Source organism: Cyprinodon variegatus, unplaced genomic scaffold, assembly GCF_000732505.1.
Source record: "Cyprinodon variegatus isolate N-32 unplaced genomic scaffold, C_variegatus-1.0 Scaffold38, whole genome shotgun sequence".
Taxonomy (NCBI): Eukaryota; Metazoa; Chordata; class Actinopteri; order Cyprinodontiformes; family Cyprinodontidae; genus Cyprinodon; species Cyprinodon variegatus.
This window is the reverse complement of record NW_015150491.1, coordinates 373,007-394,651: the sequence shown is the minus strand read 5'-3', so window position 1 is coordinate 394,651 and position 21,645 is coordinate 373,007. Positions and strand designations below refer to the sequence as shown.

Here is a 21,645-nt window from a genome sequence, read left to right as displayed (position 1 = left end):
TATATATAAATGTATGTATGTATACATGATCGATAGATATAGCATTACTATAATATGAGGCAGAAGCCTATTCACCCAGGAGTCGATCCACACCTTTGAGCAGAACTACCACCCCAAGCATGCAGTTAGAGCTGGAAAGGAATGGCTAATATTAAAGCATCTGCATGCAGTAGAAGGGCCCTTTAAAGCTCAATGGTCTCTGCATCACAACTAGGACACGTTTATCATTTCTGTTTCTACGTTTAACACCCTTTAACAACCTTATGTCTTAATAAAGTATAAAGTCTTACCCATGCTTCAATGTCAAAACTAGCTATGTATTGTTTGGTAAATAAACAAATCCTAAAGGTCACTTAAAAATCTTTCTTTATTCAATAGCTATTTATAGTTACTGTGTAAATTGATCTATCTATCTATCTATCTATCTATCTATCTATCTATCTATCTATCTATCTATCTATCTATATATATATATATATATATATATATATATACATACATATATACTAAAATCGGCTTCTCTTTGACTGGTAACACTATTAAGAAGGGGGTTTACTGATGTATCCATCAACTGCCTCAGCAACATCTGAATTACTCGCAGCTTTACTTTCTGCTTCAGTGAACACCAATATTTATCAATGCACCTGCAGTCCTATCCTGTTTGAATAATTTTTTTGTGTACTTTTTCACACTGGAACATTGACTTTTCCTAATTATTTTTACAACTCTGTGGGGAGTTGCTGACTTGTTCAGCCCCATTACTTCCTTGTTTACCGCCTGGATACCTGCGCAATATCAGATCTGCAGTCACACAGCGTGTTTATTGTGAATATATATAAAAGGGCTTAATTTACTTACAGATTTGATCAAAATAAATCTTAAAAGAAAAATTATACACCAGGTGGATGTGATGATATTTCAGGAAAAAAAAAACAGATTCAACCTGTGAATTAGTGGCTATAAATTTAAAAAGTCGTGTAACAACAATATGCCCCTTTAAAATTTACAGGAGCTGTTTTTGTTGCATGTTATGTTGTTTTTCTGATGGTCCCATTAGTTATGTTACAACAACTTAGCTACAATCTCTGACTAGATCAGCTTTGCTGGTAAGCTAATTAAGGTTACCCTATAAGTGTTTATCTGTTGCTTAGGGTGATGTTTAGATCTAGGGGAAGTGGTGTGGTGCCTACTGGTTAGAGCATTATGCTTAGTTGTCTGAGGTTCTGAGTCAAGCCCTATTCCCACAGACTGCCACTCTGAGTCCCTGAGCAAGACCCGTAACCCCACACTGCTGTCTGGGCGCCTCACAATAGCAGCCCACTGCTCCCCAGGGGGATGGGTTAAATGCAGAAGTGAATTTCTCCAGTGTGAGATTAATAAAGTTCAATTACTATTATTAGTTTAGGAAAATCAGCTACCTAGAAATATGCAATACTTCCAGTATTATGGATTTGTGAGGGATTGCATTCGAGTCAATGAGTCGATGCAATCAACTGGTTTTCCTTTGATAGAAAACTCTGAATCAATTTGACTGGAATATCTGGTGAACTGTAAAGTGCCTTGAGATGACGTGTTGTTAGTTGGCGCTATATAAATAAATTAAATTGAAATTCTCCTTTACATTTATTTTATCTTCTATTCTAAAGATAAAAGGATTTTAAAGCATAAAGAACTGGTTGAGTGAACATGACACGACTTTGCAGAATGTAAGGCAGGTAGCCACCTGCTGGCACACAGTGACTGACAGTTTCATGCATGAGTATGTTTCTGCTGCAGATCAGACTCACTGTGCTGTCAAAGTAAATTATTCTGCCATGGAAGACATGATACAGAGAGCTATTTTTTATTTATCAAAGACAAAAAAAAAGAAAAATCTGAGTTTGGTCTTATAAGTCTTAGACAAAGCAGTTCTAAATGCATCATTCTTGATAGATTTGAAGCTTCTTGCTCTCCATGGTGATTAGCTGTGTAACAAACCACAACTTGAGGGTTTTATTTAAAAGACAAACAAACAAAATAATCCAAAAATAAATGCCTAGCTTTCTGTTCCTTTGTGAGTTTTTTTTAAATATGCTTTCAAAGGGAATCTCAAAGTCTCCTGTGACACACAGTAAATGACTTTGTGAATTGCCATTTGGAGTTGTTTATCAGATTTTATATTCAGAGTGCTGCCTCAGCACATCTCATAGTGCACGGCTAACATGTAGATCAGTGATGGAAACCTGCTGCTGATGTGTCACATTCAGACTGTAGGCGTTAACCCTGCTGAGGAAATAAAGGTCTCACAGTTTGGCAGAGTGTGTGGAGTGGCACATTCCCCAATGCAGGGCAGACAAGACAGGAAATATGCTCCACATGAAAAATCAGACATTGCCTTAGATAATTTTAAAATGCAACAATGTATCTACCAAAGGTTGGATTCCCCTTGATTGGTTTCGACCTGGGATTTGCAAAATATATATGTAAAAAAAAAGTGCTTTAATCCATGAAATGAATCAAAACAAAGAACACCAATGCAGTAATTTGAAGTGTATAAAGTGTATTGCAACACAAAAATCAGCTAAAGGTTGAGAAAATACATGTGGATATTTACAGTAAGTGCAGATAAAAATGATTATTGGATCACCTTCTTTACCTCTGAGTGAGCTTTGTTCTTTCCCTTTCTTACATCAGGTGGATATTATATGAGGGAGTCAACTATCGAGGTGCTCAGATTTTGTTGAAACCTGGAGAGGTTCCTAACTGGCAGAAGCTCAGCAGCTGGCCGAAGATTGGATCTCTCCGCCCCCTCCTACAGGTTTGCTCCCAGTGTGTCAAAATCTACCATGGCACTGTAGCTCAAAGCTTGTGTTGAAAATAAACAGCAGCGATAGATTAATCTCTGACCAATCTATTTACAGATTCATCGATATATTTGTCATTGTAATCAGCTTATGTTCCCTTGATTAAATACTGATAATCGGATTATTTTCATTGAAGGTATCAACATTAAAGCATTGATTTAGGATTTCTATCCAGGATCCAGCAGCACCTTTGTCTCTTTTCTGTTGTTCTGTTAAGAAAATAGCCTCAAAGATAGACAAACATCAGCTTAGAGGAAAACCTGAGTGGTGCATCACCATGATTGGTTGCAACCCTCTTTTTAAAAACTTAATCAGAAAGCAAATAATGGTTTTAATTCTACAATAAATGTAATTAAACTGTTGAAATGCATTTGCACTGCTTAAATGTCTTTTCTTGTGTGTGTGTGTGTGTGTGTGTGCAGAAACAAGTTTACTTCCGTCTAAGGAACCGGCGGACGAGGCTAATGATGTCACTGACCGGAGATTTAGATGAAATCAAACTGCTGCGGATACAAGAAACTGAAGAGACGGATGGAATGGATCAGATATGGTCCTACCGGAACGGACATTTACACTGCAGGGTACATAGTACTTGTCAATTTACTGTGATGTCAATGACCAGAGGGTTCTTATATGATCTTATTGAAATAGAAATTAGATTGCATTATTTTCTAGATCCAAACAACTACGGAATATTTTGTAATAAAGGAATTCCCTTTGCAGCTGGAATGTTAGCATTTTACCTTGAATTGGGGATAAAAGATGCCAATGTAATGTCAGTCATTCATTTGTCCATCCAGTCTGAAAAATAGTTTTAGTTTAGAAAATGTCTCGCATTAAGACAGTGTTATTTTAGTAATATTTATATATTAAAAAAAAAACGGAAGCTTAAACAAAGTAAGACCACTCTTAGATTGGATGAACCCATATTTGGTTAAAAAAAAATGGAACAAAAAGATCACCTGATATGTTAAAAAAAAAATTACAACAAAAGTACTGATATAAAAGTTCTGCAATCTCCTAATACTAAGTAAATTTTAATCAAATAAAAATAGATATTCTGATTTAGTTATTTGCCTTTACTGTTTTTTGAATTCGATCCCATTTATTTACATAGAGCCAATTTACTTCACATCATCTGAAGGCACTTTGCTGAACCAATTCAATCAAATCACAGTCAGATTAGTTACAGAGCTGGAAAACAAACAGATTTCTTTGCATTAAACTTTACGCTTGCTGATTAGAGCTGATTGAGGAGGAATTTTTAGATTTTGACTGCCTGACATAATTGACATACTATTTTTTTTATATATATAATAAAGACACCAGATTAAGAGTGTTACCTCTCTTTCTCATTTTGAACCTGTATTCAGCTGTTGGAGGATTGCTGCCTGTGTCCTAGTGGCACTGTCATAATTGCTGGAAGCCGAGTGGGTCTTTCACAGGAGTTCAACAACCAAATCCCCCTCTGGAGTATCACCCCTGAGGGCTTCATTCGCTACAGCCCCACTGCTGATCTCGTCCTGGAAGTCAAAGGTGAGCCTCCGCTATCAACCTGTGACTTCTGATTGTTTCAAGACGTGAAGCCCTCATTGTTTGTCTTTAACATCTAAAAAGTAAAATATCACTGCCACAGATTAATTTACATCAAGCCAGGCTTTGCTAAAGTATTGATACTCCTTGAACTTTTTTTTACAAGTTACAATTAAACATTTCAATGTATTTTGATGGGAAACTGAAAGAAAGTGGTGCATAACTATGAAGGATAACAAAACAAGATTTTTGAAGGGGTCCCATATCAGACACAGCTGTAGTGTGAAAGCATTCGAGGTTTGTTGGATAATAAAGCTTAAAACCTGAAGCACCTCATGCTTAGTATATCTTATAATACGTCACAACTACACATGGTTGTCCACCTAAGCTGGCAGGCAGTGTCTTTATCAAAGAACTCGGAAGAACCTGTAAACGGAACATTCCACAATTCTAGCAATGAATACAGGCAAAAAGAAAGGCACTGATTGTATAAAACCTAACGTTGCATTTTAGTTTTGCCATTAAGAGGGAAGAGCAAACCACCAAAATGTGCAGTAAAAAAGAAAAGCTAACATATTATATAAACCTGGACTCACCATCTCTGCAGGTTTTAAATATCTTCTTTTTTCCGCTGCTTTGTCTGGATCAGACCCTTTATCCAACCAAGAACTTTATTGAATACAACCAAACCCAGCCTCACCCATAAGAGGCCTCAATCTTATCTGATGACTTTAAGCTACTCTGCAGATTCTGCATGAGATTTACTTCACAGGGCAGAATACATAAATAATTCACACTTCAGACACATATATTCCTCTTTCCACTTGATGTTTGTCTGCTTAGTGTTAATCTACCACATAAAATACCCCCCAAAAAACATTGACATTTTAATTTGTAGGACAGCGTGAGAGAAAATACAAAAAGTTAATTTGCCACAAGCTCTTCTTTTGTGCATCCATAGGTATCCAGATCTAAATTAATATGTCTTGATGTTCTCTGCCCCATTAGAATTTTCTTTCGGATCTTTTTTTTTTGGGGGGGGGGGAGACTAGACACCACATTACTCCCCACCCCCCTCAAAAAGCTGTCGATTAGTGACACCTTGTGGATTAAATACTGAAACTATAAAGTATACAGGAATACTAACATGATCTAGGGGTTTTTACTTTGACATTGGTTTCAATAACAGTCATATTCCATCAATTAGAAAAGGCATTCTAACTTGTTTGAAAATTATTAATCGGGTTTTCCACAAACATTTCAATAAGCCTATATTTCTCTATTAGATATCTTTCTAGATTGGTCAGATGTAATAGTCTATCTTTAATGTCACATTATGATCAAAATAAAGGCTTGAAAATAACAGTCTGTAATTAATAGATATGTTTAATCTAGAGTTAATGAAGTGAATTTAATGAATATGAATGTATATTGCAGAACAAATCCAGCCCTTTAAAATCCTTATTTAATTTTGATGAAGTAAATAATGTGGAGCATGTACTTATCTTAAGTTGGGGTTATAACATGTTATATATTTGAATAATTTTTAAGTCTGTGGTGTTTAACATGTAAATAATGATCTAAAACCAACTAGTAACCTGTTTTATATTTTAGGTGGAACTCACTACGATAAAAATCAAGTCGTTCTGAACCCTCTTGACCCAAGTAAACTACAGCAGAGGTGGGATGTGGAGATCATTTAAATGGATTCGCTGGAACTTTTCCTAATTATTCAGGAGAACTTTTAGAAGCTTAAAGGATGAGTTTCAGCTCCAGAGCTGCACAACCTTTTGATGAAGAGGTCAACCTGGAGAGATAATTTTCTAAGAATGGATTATTACCAGCTGAGCATATAAACTATGGAAACTTGGAAATATTTTAAATTTTAAAACCTACAATTCTGTGTCTTTTAGGTTTAATGTATATTTGATGTTTTCATTGGATTCTTTGTTTCTATCTGATAAATTAAACAGTGTTACAACAATGACTTACATTCCAGCTGCATTTATAAAAGCAATATGAAATACAAAAATGACCTTTTCTTTTTGTTTTACCAGCACTATAAAAACAAAGCTGTACAATAATTTTTGTCAATAAATGTTTTCAATTACACTGCATATGCTCAACTGTTTGCCAACGTTATTCTTTAGACTGTTTTTAATTGTGTTTGAATAAAATGCAACATGGGGAAAGCTGATGTGACTTTGCAGTAAGAATACAGACATGAAAGCAAATTCAAATCCTTTACTGAAAATCCCTTTGAAGTTTCCTGCAAAGACAAACACTGCAGACTGTAGGCAATTTGAACAAATCCAGTCCAGTGCAGAAAGGGAGATGCTGTCAGACAGACCTATTTTGGCTTTCTCGCTTTTTAAAAAAATAAATTAAAATCTTCTGCACAAAATGTTTTTACTCTTTAGCATAAACTGTCTTCTGTTGTCGACTGCAGCAGAGATAAAAGGTCAAAGAAGTGCATGAGGGATTCTCTTTATTTCCTCATTCATCTTTCTTCAATGTTGTTGCAATGTTTCATGCACATCTTGCTCAGACTCTGCAGCATTTATAACCTCATCATCTTCAGCCACCTTCACTACAGTTTTTCCCCTTGCATGGCCCTGCTCCAGCTTCTGGAAAGCTTGAGGCACCTGAGTGAATGGAAACTGGGCCTCAACAACAGGCAGGATCTGCAACAAATCAGAAGAGAAAACATCCTGTTGAAAAATCAATAGTTATGGATGCCTCTCAAGGAAATCTCTCTACCATCTCAGATTCTAGGTTCATATTGAAGTTCTTTTTAATTCAGAAAATCAGAGACTGAATTGAGCAAAAAGATGAGAAATAAACAGCAGTTTGTCTCCCTACTACAGAAGATGACTGCAACCACAGTGAAAGACTGGATGTGTGATCACATAGCTTAAAATTTTAATTTTTCGATGCTCCATGACTTGCAGTTTCCTTGGGCTATAAATGTGAAATTAGCATTTTTCAAGCCACTTTTCAAAAAAGAAAAATAAATAATAGAACATGTCCTTCAGCTAATGGTTAAAAAATTGTATAAATAGACTAGATGCCAAAACAGTTCTGAACTCAGATATGAACGATTAAAAACTACTTTTATTTAAATAAATGTGATCCTGATAGGGAATGAGATGGGTATATCTTAAAAAAAAATAAAATAAAAAAAAAAACATAGTAGGCTATAACAATGTAGAAGATTAATGTTTTTAAGTGTTTTAATAAAAACAGCATTTTGAAAATGAGTTTTATTCTTTTTAAAGTTATTTTTATTATAATAAAGCAGATTTTCCCATGTTAGCCATTTATCTCTGGTGATGACATCATCTTAATCTTTCGTGTATTAGTTCTACTCTTTTCCACAGTTCTCTTTCCAGATTTTTGGGATTCTCTGAATTCACGTAGAAAAAAAAATTTATAGTAAAATTCCCGATAAATTTATGACATATACTGTATGTCTAAAATGTGCCAATGTGAAATCTGCCAATATAAGAAACTTTGTATATATATATATACACACACACACCCACACACACCCCCAAACACACTCACTCACTCACTGAACCAATTAAAACAATTAACTGTATAACTAATCTAGACTGTAGCCACACTCCTAAATTTGTCCACATCTACAATCAGGGGGGGGGGAAAACATATAAAGCAACTGCAGTTGTGATAAAACAAGGTTGAACTGTGAGTCAGGTTTAGTTTGATCCCAAATGCAAAGGAGGAACGAATTTGTGGCAAAAGAAAATGTCAGAAATTAAGTCTTTTAGAATAGAATAGAATTCAACCTTATTATCATTCCACTGTCATAAGTACAGAGGAACGAAATGAATTCTCTGCATTTAACCCATCCCCTTGGGGAGCAGTGGGCTGCCATTTTGCGGCGCCCGGGGAGCAGTGTGGGGTTAAGGGTCTGGCTCAGGGAGCTTATTGTCTGTAGGAGTTTGCAAATTGCTGTGAAATAGAAAAGCTATTGTCTGTGGGCAGTCTGTGGGAGTGGGGGAGCAAACTCACAACCTCAGGATTCAAAGCCCCATGTCCTAAACACTAGGGCGCCACCACCCCAACTTATAGAACAGTTGGATTAGGGTCACAAAGGCCTCAAACGCCTTAAGACACTCTTTAGATTGTAACCAGGTGGTTGGGAGGCAAATAATAAAATTTTGTATATATTTTTTTAACATATTTTGGTATACTTTTACCTAACTGAAGCCAGGGCTAAGATCCAATCTTTTTGTACAAAAACCTTTAATAGGCTTGTGAAACAAAGGGTCAATGTGTGAAAAAGCTCCTAACATACAGTACAGCCATTAGTGGATCTGTGATGCTGTAAGTCCTTTAACAAAGTTCTGTTATATAATGTTGCTTTTTCTAAAAAAAACAACAACATGGAACTGGCTCCTCAGGGACAAACTGAGCTAACCTTTTTTGTGTTCTACATAAAACCTGTGTAGGGAGCAGCAGATGAAATGGAGAACCCAAGACTGCAAAATGGAGAGATTTTTACAAAACGCAATTGTTAAAAGTGCTTTATCTGGAAGCTCCAACCGTGTGAAATATAATTTGAAATGATAAAGAAGGTAAATTATAGGCACAAAGGATTTTAATGTTCCAATAATAACTGGTTGACTGGATTTTTAGCCAAAAAACTTCAAATAAACTGGAATTTTAGGTTGGATTTTTCTATATTTCTAAGAGGGCTGAAACATTTAATAATGTTGATTAATCAATTATTGAAATAATTGCCAGCTAATTTATTAATCTATAAATCAGTAACTGGATTATAGAGACTGTAAAACATGCCTTTAGCTGACAGACTAACCCATTTAAAGCAGTAATTATATCAACATTTATACAAAATATCTAGACATTTCAATTTAAAACAAAAAGAGTGTTTTCATCTGTCAATATTCTTTATCCAGAACTCAAGCGGAATAGTTTTACCTGGTTTACTTTTGTAAAAAAACTTAAGTAACATTTTGCTATCCGATTATTAATCGAAAAAATTAATCGACAGATTAACTGATTTGCAGAATAATCAGTGCAGCCCTAATTTCTAATATTTTCATGGTGAATATATCAAAAATAAAAATTCATCTTTTTATCAATTGTGTAGGAAACTGTTAAATATTTGGCTTACTGACAAAATTGTCTTTAAATTACTTAATAGGGTGAAACTTATATGTTTTATGCAAAAGTAGAAGTTTTGAATTTTTCACATTATAAGGCTTCAAAAAAAGATTTCTAAGGTAATTTATCCCAAAAAACTCTGAAAATAATTATAAGCTCCTAATGTTTTATGATCTGTGCTTACATCAAGCCAAATGTGAGGGAGGGCTTAAGAATGTGATGAGGCTGGACAATCCTCCGCTACCCCGGCAGCTCGGCTTGTTATTCTGGTCAGCAGCTCTTGTCATTAACAATGAATGAATGGAGGGTGCAATGGCGTCATTACTAACCAGAGAGTGGGTGTGAATGTGTGCACGAGTGTGAGGGGGGGGGGATTTTGTTATTTGGGTGTGTGTATGTGTGCTTGTTCCCTAGCTTCCCGCCACTAATCAGAACATGCTGTAAGCCCCCCAGGACAAAAGGACAGAGGGTCCACACGCCTCGGCAAACGGCTGCTCAGCAATGTTTTAAAATCCATTCATAGCTTCCTGGCGCCCGACTCGTACCGCCCCGGGGGCGCACATCACTGCACTGCAAGCTAACCCAAGCGAGGAGCTGCGGGAGTTTGATTCTCGCTCATTTACAAAGCTACAGGGAAGAGTTGAACACCGGCATGTAGGGAATCCCTGGCATGTTCATTATTTCTGCACTGCATGATCTCCATCACAGCATGAAGTCCACAGTCAGGCTGTGACTGTTGTGCAAATTAGACAATTTCTGTCTCTGCTGTTCCGTCAGCACCAACAGCTCTGAATGTCAACTTTGCATGATATGAATATTAAAGGAGCAGTGAGGCAGTACCTTCCCTGCATCCACCAGTTGGCTGACTTCATCCAAGGTGGGCCCATCGGGAGCATAAAAAGCCCACCTGTAGAAGACTCCAGCAGACGTTATATTCTAGGAGGCAAACAGAATGAAGGGGAAATAAGAAAGGATAAATAGCAGAACACAACAAAAAAGATTTGACTGAAAAACATCATAAAAATATTCAGATTTTTTGATATGTTAGGTTTGTGCTTCTCTGATGCTTTTAGTGATGCTGTAACAAATAAATGTATTTAATGGCAAGAAATTGATCCGAAATTGTGATACTGTTGGACTGATAGATGGTCCTTTTTTGTTATGTTTTAAGAGACATGCAGTAATTATCATTTTATTTCTGATTTAGTTTTTCTTTTCGATGGTTTTGGTATCAGATGGTATTGTATCCAAAATAAGTGATAAACCATCTGAGCACTTCACTAAGAAAGTCTGCACACTCTGCTTTATCATAAAGAGCTTCTCTAACCAGCTTCGCTACTTTTTCTCTTATCATGTAACACAAAAAAATGAAAAAAATGAAAAAGGATTTTAGGGAAATTTCTGAAACATATTGATGTGGAACAGTGAATGGTAAGTGGGATAAAATAATTGCAGTTTTCAAAATAGAGAAAAAAATGAGCACGTATTCTTAACCAGATTTTAGCGTACTTTCACTCATCCATTCTCATGTCTTTATGGTTCCATCAAAACCATTTTATTGTAGGTCTGGATTTAAGATTAAGCTTACCGTCTAGTTGGACAGTGCCCCTCTAGCACTGGCCACTAGTCTTTCCAATTATCCTGGAATGGACTGAACTGTATAATATTAAAAGGTTCTAAACGATTTTATAACCTGCTTTAGATGACTCCAATACACATTATCCCATTTCTCTTTTCCTGTTCCTGTTAAGTTCTTATGCTCCATAAATCTGGATTAAAATATCAAAAGCCTAAACTGCTTCAAACTAGGATTAAACATGTACTTATTCATAATGGCACCTAAACAGAAAATGAATGTAGATTTTCAATCTTTCTTTTTTAATCGAAATCATTTTATATTTTTTTATTACACCTTAGTTTATTCATTTTTATTCTCTGTTATGTGGAGAATATTTACAACTTTTGAAAAGGCCTGCCCTCTTCACTTTAAGAAAAATACACATGCACAACCCTGTTCCCGCTCACAAGAGGGAACATGCATTAAACGCGTGCAAGAGCATGCAAAAGCCCATTTCTCCTTGTGCACGCTCTGTTTAAAAGTTGCTTTTCCCATCCCTCATACAATCTTACTTTCCAAAGAAGTTTTGCAATTTTTACACTATGTCAGACCCACCACCGGGAAGTGCAGATGGGGACGCGCACGTAGGATTTACCAGAATGACTGACAACTAGGAGGAACAATTATTTTGATGAATCCACTATACTGTACCTTTAATTATTCATGTCACATTTATGCCACTGCAATGCACTCTTCTTTCATTAACAGCACTTTGAATTGTCTTTCTAATGCAATGGACTATATAAACAAACATGCCTTGCCTTTCACTATTGCTCAGTACCAAACTTCTATGGCCTCTGCAGAACAGCTGGATATATGCAGAGATTAACATGCACTGCTAAAGACAATGTGTTAAGAAGGATTCTATTTAGTGACATAAAAATATAGAGGGTCTTATTTATACAAATTATTGAAAGCTGAACAGAATTTTCAAAGTTCTGCAATCTTATATATATATGGAGTTTATCCTAATTTTAACACCTATCTAAGATTTACAGAGATACCAGAATTCTGATCATCTATGATCTGATTCTTTTTTCTTGTTTTCCTTCCTTGATCCAACCATATTGAATTTTATGTATCATTATTAGCAGCCCTTGTAAGACTTTATGACAAGCTGCAGAGGTAAATTCTTTTTTGTGTCAGAGTAGATGGAGCAGCAATCCTGCTAAAAGTTGCAGGACACCTACACCCTAAAGGCAGGAATTAAGTTCAACTGAAAGACTAACTGCCAATGCAATTTAAACATTGAACACTAGAGGGCTCAGTTGTGCTATAATCCAAAAAGCGATGTGATGAGATAAGAGCTGGATGCTGGTGGTGGAGAGACCACTGCAACTGAGCCCCACCTAACTGGCCAGCTGGCTGCTCCCATGGACAAAGGGTCTAGAAGGCTTGGCAAGACATGCAGTAATGCTGGTATTTGCTGGTGGGGAGAGTCAGTCAGTCGGCTGTAATCTGAATAAATAGCAAAACTGCTGCTTCAGCGGTAAATGCATGCGTGCGTACAATGCATCAAGCTGAATGCCCTCACAAGCAGGCAGTGACTAAAATCCAGCCAGTTCTACCAGCTGTGTTGTCACAGTGGCTTTCAAAGTTCACTCAGTCTCTAGAGCTGCTCCTGAACGATTCATTTAGTCATGGTACATCTCATGCAGTCATGACATGTACCAAACTCCCTGCTTCATTACCAAATTAGGAGGTAAAGGTTGGAAAGCCCTCCTTCAGCATGCACAAACTTTGATTTATTATCGCCTTCAGCAGATTTTTTTTTTTTTATCTCAAGCATGAAAGGCAGCATATGAAACCTGGTCATGTGATGAAATCTTCTCTCCCTCCCTCTTGTACCTGAAATTCAACTGATCAACTGAATGGAAGTAAAATGAAGTAGAAATTCCAGGTGCCTGAACAGGTGTGCGCTCCCAACAATACTGCCTATTCATAACACTGAGCATTGAACAAGACGATTTCGTTCGGAAGTATGAAAGCTATCCAAACCCCGGCTGATTTCTTCATGGGAAATGCAAATGAATGAACTTAGTCAAGGAGGCATTTTTTGTGAAAAAGGAAAATGTTCCAACCAGGCCCCCCTAAAAAAGGAAATAATATACAGAAGCAAGCAAATGATCATGTTTACCTGAAAGGCTTTGTTGTGCAGAGTCAGGCCAGCGCGCAATGTTCCGTCTAACAGGCCCATAGAGTCAGTGTTGAGGAGTAAAGGTGACACCAAAGTGACGTACTTCGCCCCTGACCAAGGCTTTAACAGACCCATGGCCCATTCCTCTGTATCGCCTCCCACGTTGTCCAAAATGACATCAAACCTGACGGTGCAGGCACAAGATGTTAAATTTACCAAAATCTTCTCTGAAGAATTATTAAAACATTTGTTTCTTCACATAAAGCTCTTCATCTGTTTACTTTTCCATGATCTCCAGTTGTTCAGCCACATCTCCTGCTGTGTAGTCTACCACCTCATCAGCACCGAGCCCTCTGACAAGGCCTTCAGCATTCTGGGAGCAGGTAACGGTCACATGGGCACCCCAAGTCTTTAATAACTGTAGAAAAAAATATTATAATAATAAGCAGACTCAAAAGTAACAAAACAATCTCTCTAATTACACGAATATTCCTGAAACTTCAGAAATATAATTTAAATACTTGTATAGAGAATGTTCCAACACCTCCAGATGCTCCAGTGATCAAAACTCTGAGAGAAAGAGCAAAAAACAAAAAGAGGATAATTAATTTATTGTGTAATGATAAAAAGGAAGGTTGTCAATATAAAAAACTGCTTCATGAACTTCATAAGAAATTGGATAGAGGATATTATCTATTGCAGTGGTTTGCAACGTTTTCCAGGCCAAGGACCCCCAAAATCGACCCCCTAATTACATGAAATTGTGTTATATCAAACTGGTCCTATAGTCACTCTATTACAGCTAGAGTAATGTAACGAAAGTCATTTCGCCCTGGGGTTATTTAAGTCTTTTTGATTCCTCATTGATGGGACAGGTGTTGTGAATGAAACGGTACCCAGCTTGAAAGAGCTCCTGTGTGTCGCTGAATGTGTGCATTGATCATGGGCGTTTCTAGACAGGGGCCAACGGGGGCCAGTGCCCCTATAGCTCATGTCCTTGCCCCTGTTATGGCCTCTGCACTGAAGACATAAGACTTAAAGAAATTCTAATGATGATATGCGCTGGAACAGACATGGTTACTTTGGATCCATTTTATTTTTTTTCTATACAACTTCTGTTTTACTATCTATTTAAAAACAATAAGGTGATAGCTTCAGTGGTGTTGAGATAGCATCCCAGTTTTCATCTGCTAAAATGTTTTTTTCAAGACAACTTGCTCTAATTTTTACGGCTGAATCTATCAGTTTTTCTTGAGTTCTAATTTAGATTTTATAAAAAACTGCAATTTTAACTTAAATTAAGTCAAAAATATGTAAAATTCCTAATTTATGAATGTCTATTGATCTAATAAGAAATACAATTTTAATGATTAAACCCAGTTGAATCGAAAAAAAAAAAAAAAAATTAACTTCATGCAGCTCTCTTAATATATATTTGAATCCCTTGCTCTGTTTTTTATTTTATTCTTTTTTGTGCCCCCATGAAAACACGCTGGCCCCCTCGAACATTTGGTCTAGAACCGCCACTGGCATTGATGACTGAAAGACATCTTCTGCCTCCATTTATCTGTTTATATTGTGTTGAATTTATGTTCATGTGTATTTAAAGACATTTAAATTAGTGGAAAAAATTCCAGGGGGGAATTTAAAAAAAAAGTCTAATCAACCCAAAACTTTGGTGAACCCCATGCATTACCTCCGAGGACCCCCTAGGGGTCACGGACCCCCTGTTGAAGACTCCCAATCTGCATTCCTGTTTTTTAATAAACTTATGTGACCAAATAAGGACATGATTGTCTAAAATGAAATTTAAAAAGAACTGCATATACATTCCCCCTTACTATTTACTATTAATGAATTTAATAAAATCCACTGTAACCATTTGCTTTAAGATGCTACATGTGTTTTTTATTGTTTACAAGTTAATCTAATGTTAAAAAAAAGGATTCATCCAGAGAAAAGTACCACTGCACATAACTCTGAACCCCACAGTGAAACATACTGTTGGCAGCTTTAATTACAACAAAGAAAGGATTTTAGTGACTTAGTTGACCTGTTATTATTATTACTTATTATATGCTGTATTTACACTTATTTCAGATTTTATTTGTAAAAAAAAACAATAATTTGTGGTTAAAAAGTGGCAAAATCTAAACAAGCTTAATGGATTTAAATATTTTTACAAGGCAACTGATAAAAAAAAAAAATAGTCTTCTGTTTACTACTGAGATTAATAAAGTTTGAGGAGGGACTACAGGTGAAGCTACAGATAAAAAAATGATTGCTTCATCTTCAAGCACAAGTTATTTTCTGTAAAAAAAAAAATACAGCTCCTGGAGGGTAAAAGGTTCATTTGAATACATCAAGATCATGCTGATTCTTGCCTTTTATTTAAGGAGTTTTCCCTGCAGAGACCGCCTGCATTGACAAGTGCAGAGAGAGCAGTGTTGGCTACATAAGGGATGGATGCAGCCTCAATGTGACTCAATGATTTTGGCTTGTAGGAAACCTAAGACAAAACAAAGAAACCAAAACAACAAGAATAAAAGAAGAAACACTGTTAGAATAGTGCATAAAGGGCTATAACAAAGGCAAGGAGCTACTGTATAAAATAAGCATAACAGAGAAAGACTAATTTATGTGTCTGTGATTACTGGCACAGCAGCCACTACCGCCAAACATACTTAATCCTAATTGGTTACACAGCAGGATTGCAAAGGGCACAATTGCTCTATTTACCTGAAATATTTCAAAAGAAAATTTTCCATTTTCTTTTAAGAAAAACAGACAGCTACTAATAATTCCTATTTAAACACATGCACCGCTGTCATACAAGTCTCTATAGCTCACCTCATACTCTGTTAAAGTCACATATTCTGCCAGGCTGCCTTGTTTCCACGGTGGAACAGCAGCCCACACCTAAAGGACCAACATGACATTTAACAAGGTGAACACAGCTGAAATTATCCACCCACTCATAGCATCTTAGTCTGCCTAATCAACCATTTCTTAGAAGACGGTTCCTGCCGTTTAGCATAATTAACTTGCTTTAAAGGATATTTTTAAGCGGGTGGATCACTGCTGTGAATAGTGTGCTGCAGGAAACCCTCATGTCCTTCTTTTCTTTTAATCATGTTCACTTGAAGACCAGTCCAATAAATTACATTCCAGCCTACAGAAGGACAATAAGGTGTACATGTGGGAGACAACGCAGTAGGCGTTTGTAGTTTTTATGAGTCACCTTAATGTAACAACAGAACGAAGAGAATCTCTGAGTTCCAAGAAGTGGCCCTGAATAACAGCATTTTAATCTGCATAACTTTAGGAGGCTGGAAAATTAACCATTACCTTACATATATATATATACACACTTTTTTTTTTTTTACATCTGATTCCCAATTAGCTAATGGTAACAGACTTGGTTTAGAGTAGTCACAGTTTATATAAAATTGACACAATAATACAAAAATGGCTATGATATCCTTCTCCCTTTCCACAGGGAGAAAAGTGTTTCGCCACATCCCCAAGGTCACTTATTAAAAACTGACACCCTTAATCAGCCACTCACATGGAAAACCACCAATGCCTTCTGGAGAAACACTTTTTGGTCCGATGAGATAAAGTTTGAGAAATGTGACCAAACTGGCATGAGTTAGAGTGACTTTTACATTTTAGAACATCCTATGACATGTAAGAAATAAAATATTGGGGACTTTCTTTAACAATGTTAAAGAAAGAGAGAGACTCTAAAATGAAAGACTCCAAAAATGTGCCTTTAGCTGACCCACCTTGAGCAGCAATTATACAAAAAAAAGGGGAAAAAATTTGCAATTAAAAAAAAAAATCTTTTTCTTCTGTCAATATGCTCTATCCAGAACTCCTCAAGTGGACCAGTTTTAGTTTCTCCTGGCTTAATTAGGCAAAAAGTCTTCTTTCTTCTTTAAGGAACCTTTTGATATCTGATTATTAATCGAAAAGAAATATTCCGCAGATTAATCGATTTGCAAAATACTTGTTAGTTACAGCCCTAGATTTCCACATGATAAACAGAAAATAATCACAAATATGTTTTAAAATTAGTTTTAAAATAGATTAAAGCAGGTTAAGACTTAACTTTTTGGAAAGTACCGATTTCAACCATAACTAAAATTTCAAGACTCTTCCTAAAATTAAAAAAATGAATATGCAGTGTGTTGATTGGGCAAAAAAAAATAAAAATAAAAAAATTGTACAATTGTAAATTGAGCTGTCAATAATTACCATCATCTTGATACAAGGGCTGTGTACTTAAATATGATTCAAGAAAACTACACAATTCACTTTGTATGCATTATACACTCCTGGATGGATGGATGGATGGATAAATAGATAGATCAAATTCACTTTGTATGCATTATGCACTCTTGGATGGATGGATAAATAGATAGATCAAATACACTTTGTATGCATTATACACTCTTGGATGGATAAACAGATAGATAAAATTCACGATGGATGGATGGATGGATGGATGGATGGATGGATGGATGGATGGATGGATGGATGGATGGATGGATGGATGGATGGATGGATGGAATAATAATTTCAAATTTGAAAAGTCTGCAAACATTGATAATTCACTTTATAGATGCTAACCTCATCTCCTGGAGCAAAGTGAGTCACTTCAGATCCACAGTCCACCACTACACCTGACAAATCACGGCCCAGAATGAGTGGAAACTCACTGAAGCTGCTCATCACAGACAAAGGATCCCTCCTTAAGTTAAGCAATGTCGCCCCATATCCTCCTAAAGGGGATACAAAATAACAAAGCATGTTTAAAAGCAAATGAATTCCATGAGTACTTCAGCAATTGCATTATTGTTGCAAATGCCAACATTGTACTTACCCCTCATGTTTACATCTAGTGGGTTAAGGCTGGCCGCACTGACTTTTATCAGCACTTCATTTGCAAAGTTAATAGAGGGAATAGCAATTTCTTCTGTGTGCCTCAAAACTCCACTAGAGCCATACTGATCAATGACCCAAGCTGACATGCTCTGCAGCCTTGAAGGTGAACTGCAGACATTCCTGCAACCAGTCCGAGCTAATGTTTTGCTCCATACAGTTTTCCCATTAAACAAACACAGAAGCCTAATTAAAGCCATAACTCTTATACAGCCCGTTCAAACCTACTTGCTGCTACAAGGTCAGCTTTGAAACAATATGACATCTACAACTGCATACTTAGTGCAGCATTAGCTAGCTACAGGACAAAGCTATAGAGCTAATATTAGCCTTTTTAGCTAGTCGCTGCTAAAAAAAATACATGCTTTGCGGTCGATAACAGACTAAATCCATCAGTTTTACCATCTACAAATGGGCTGATATTGTTTTACGTTTCAGTAAGTATAACCTACTGAGCTTAAACCTTCAGATAAAACGCATTCATCCATAGCCTAAGTTACCAAACAAGCTAACCTCTGAACTCAAGGAGATAGCCAATCAGATATTAGTAGATATAAACTCTGGCCAATGGCGCAAGAGATTTTCTAGTGACGTATGATGTTTTGATTCATATTCAATACGCCTTTGTCGTGTGGATTAGCCTATTCGATGTCAATTTTTATCCCTCGTATGGTTTATCGTTTTGTTTATGTTGTTTTAAAGGATAGAAATTGCAGAATGACAGATCTAAAAAAAAAAGTTTTTAAAAGGTTTAGATGCACCAACGAAACAAAATGAAAAAAGCCAGAAAATCAACGACAGTAATAAAAAACAAATAAAAATAAACATTTTTCACAAAATGATTCTCTTTTGTAAGTTGTATCAAGGAAGGACTTAATAAGGTGTTCATACTAACATTATTTTTATGCATAAATGCATGCATATGAACGCTTGTGCATCTATAACATACATTTTAAATAAACAGCAGGAGGTCCTCTACCAAAAAATCCTGTATTATAATTTTGAACCACAAAAGATTAGCATCCCCAGAAGACATCTATAAAGAAAAAAAAATCATTATTATTAGAAAAACATAGATTATAAAACACCCTTGGAGAAACATACATCCATCCACCTTCTACCACTTGTCCATATGGGTCCATCAATTGGAACTAAACATAAATTATGAAGGGGATGGTCTCTAAGTATTACTCATTTACGAACAGGTAAAATAAATTTTTTATTATTATTATTATTATTACTATTATTCTTATTCAATGTGCTTATTTTTATTTTAACATATAACACGAGGCCTTAAGGTAATAAATTGTTCCACAGTGTCGGTAGCTGTAGGCTATCATCTCTTTTATTGAACAAGGTTTTAAAAGAAGTGTAAAAAAAGGTTTAAATAGTATCATACTGTTGACAGTGAAAAATATTTAAAATCTTCAATCTTACTTTAGAAAGCAGAATTATATGGCAAGCAGAAGTGTGAAATGATTACTTTGTTTATTTCCTTTTAGACCAGGGGTTGATATCTATGGCAACTAGGTGATGATTGAGTCAACCAACATATTAGAAATTAAAAAAAGAATAACAACTGAGGCATAGTAAAGTAATGCATTTTCGTACTGTTTTAGTTCAGATCCAGAAATTAAAATTTTAATTCTCAACCAATGAATTTGTAGATACTGATATACACTATATGTCCAAAAGTATTTGGACACAATCTGGTTTGGCCTACAGAGTCCTAACCTCAGCCTTTCAGAGAATTTTGAATTAGAGACAATTGCAGAATAGTCAAAGTATATCAACAAGTCGAACCCTGTAGATAAAATTAGAATGTCATTAAAGTTTCACGCACATGTACAAGCGGACATGCAATACTATGTATTACGAAATGAAGCCTAAAACTAAGTAGGGACATAATTAAATAATACACCTCTAAGCAGACTTTTCTGCTTCCACTGATGTAAAAGTCTGCTGTCAGCTCCTACAGCAAGCCCAGCAAACAGATCAACCCCTAAAACTTGCTTTGTTTATATGTGAGCCCTTTCAAATAAAAATGGTAGTCAGTGGTATGCATATTGTACAACAAGCATCTACTTGGCAGGGCACGCCATGGTCTTTTTTTGTTTTTTAAAGTGGAATGATAATAAAGCACATACCATCAGCCATCTAAAATAAAATAAAAAATGGGAACATAAGTTGGAGATCTTATTGCGCAGGTTTATCTAAGATAAAGTTCAAATTTTACATATACCAGTCATGTTCTTTGAGTTTATGACTTGCTTAATTGTTCAATTCATTCACCTGTCTAACTCTGCCCAGTTTTCAATCACTGCTCATCTGATCCACCTGCTTCTGCCTCTATTTAAGATGCTTGCTGTAAGCAAGCATCAGGGAGAGTATTCTTTTTCTTTTATCAGGGAGAGTATTCTTTTTCTTTTATCAGGGAGAGTATTCTTTTTCTTTTATCAGGGAGAGTATTCTTTTTCTCTCTAGCCAGTGGTGAGAGTGATTCTAGACTCCCTTGGTGTTTCTTATTTCATGATCCTGACCTGGTCTGCCTCTCAACCACTGAGCCTGACTGTTCCTGTCTGATCTCAGTGTTGAGAGTGTTTCTAGCATTATCTTAGTGTTTCTGATTACCTGAGCCTGACCTGTTCTGCCTCTGAACCACTGAACCTGCCTGTACCTGTCTGAACTGGACCTCTGAGCCTTCCTTTTCTGATCTGTTTGCCTAACCTGGATGGGACTCCTACATGTTCTCTTGGGCTGCAGCATCTGGGACAGTCTGGACGTCACCTACCGCATCTTGTTGGCAGCCCACCGGTTGGATCCTTCCTCGTTCTCTGGGCATGGACTGAACTTGAAAACCAGGCTAGTGACTCACATGGATAATCATCCTCGGTCAGATTATTATGGTCACTAACCTGTGTTTCTCTCCTGAAGAGGTTCCAGACTTAGATGCACTAGCCGCTGCTACTACCCTGTTTAATCTTAATAAATGCCTTTTTGAGTTATCCCACTGTTCTGTGTCATGACAATAGCCTGCAATACACAAACATGCATCCACACTAACATTTCATTATTAATTTAGTTATGTCTCAATCACGAAGGTGCTTAAAAACTATATGATTTATGTAGCCATCAACAAGGTTCTCACTTTCAGGCTGGATATTTGACCGTTTTCTGTTTAAAACTTTTGATTTCCTGTAGAAGTGCATGCTTTTAAGCATATAGCCAAAATTTTCATATGTGCTAAGGTCACTGCCATTCCTGATTTATGTCTGATTTATGCCTTCCAAAAGGGATAAAGGGAAATGGCATTAATCTAGTTAGTGTTTGAAGTAAAATAAAAAATAAAATAAAAAAACGGTGGGTTCCTGCAATTCAATATTCCATACACCTTTTATGATACGTTGGGATCATTA

The 21,645-nt window shown here is 36.2% G+C and overlaps 2 protein-coding genes across 3 annotated transcripts in view; one reads left to right on the top strand and one right to left on the bottom strand.

The window, feature by feature from the left end:
* The window catches only part of LOC107081625 (absent in melanoma 1 protein-like), a 36,544-nt gene extending 30,324 nt beyond the window's left edge, over nt 1–6,220 (top strand). For both annotated transcript variants that reach the window (XM_015369782.1, XM_015369780.1), the window contains 4 exons: nt 2,674–2,797; nt 3,266–3,424; nt 4,217–4,379; nt 5,991–6,220. In XM_015369782.1, coding sequence (XP_015225268.1) covers nt 2,674–2,797; nt 3,266–3,424; nt 4,217–4,379; nt 5,991–6,079 — 535 coding nt within the window. In that variant the 3' untranslated portion in view covers nt 6,080–6,220. The remainder of the gene's footprint in view (nt 1–2,673; nt 2,798–3,265; nt 3,425–4,216; nt 4,380–5,990) is intronic.
* On the bottom strand, nt 5,415–18,756 carry LOC107081626 (reticulon-4-interacting protein 1 homolog, mitochondrial-like). Its single transcript, XM_015369783.1, has 9 exons — nt 18,171–18,756; nt 17,918–18,069; nt 16,133–16,201; nt 15,667–15,791; nt 13,804–13,852; nt 13,564–13,700; nt 13,283–13,466; nt 10,368–10,463; nt 5,415–7,060 (listed from the first exon to the last, which is right to left on the bottom strand). Exons 1-9 carry the CDS (start codon nt 18,427–18,429, stop codon nt 6,887–6,889), a joined length of 1,245 nt encoding a protein of 414 aa, XP_015225269.1. The 5' UTR covers nt 18,430–18,756; the 3' UTR covers nt 5,415–6,886.
* Nucleotides 18,757–21,645: the final 2,889 nt, after the last annotated feature.

What these genes read in the sequence shown, in the direction of transcription:
- LOC107081626 (XM_015369783.1), bottom strand. Translation starts at nt 18,429, where the DNA reads ATGGCTTTAATTAGGCTTCTGTGTTTGTTTAATGGGAAAACTGTATGG. An exon ending in GAAAACTCCTTAAATAAAAG is followed by an intron (nt 13,853 to 15,666) that starts GCAAGAATCAGC and finishes TCTTTCTCTCAG; the next exon opens with AGTTTTGATCACTGGAGCAT. An exon ending in TGCACAACAAAGCCTTTCAG is followed by an intron (nt 10,464 to 13,282) that starts GTAAACATGATC and finishes TTTGCCTCCTAG; the next exon opens with AATATAACGTCTGCTGGAGT.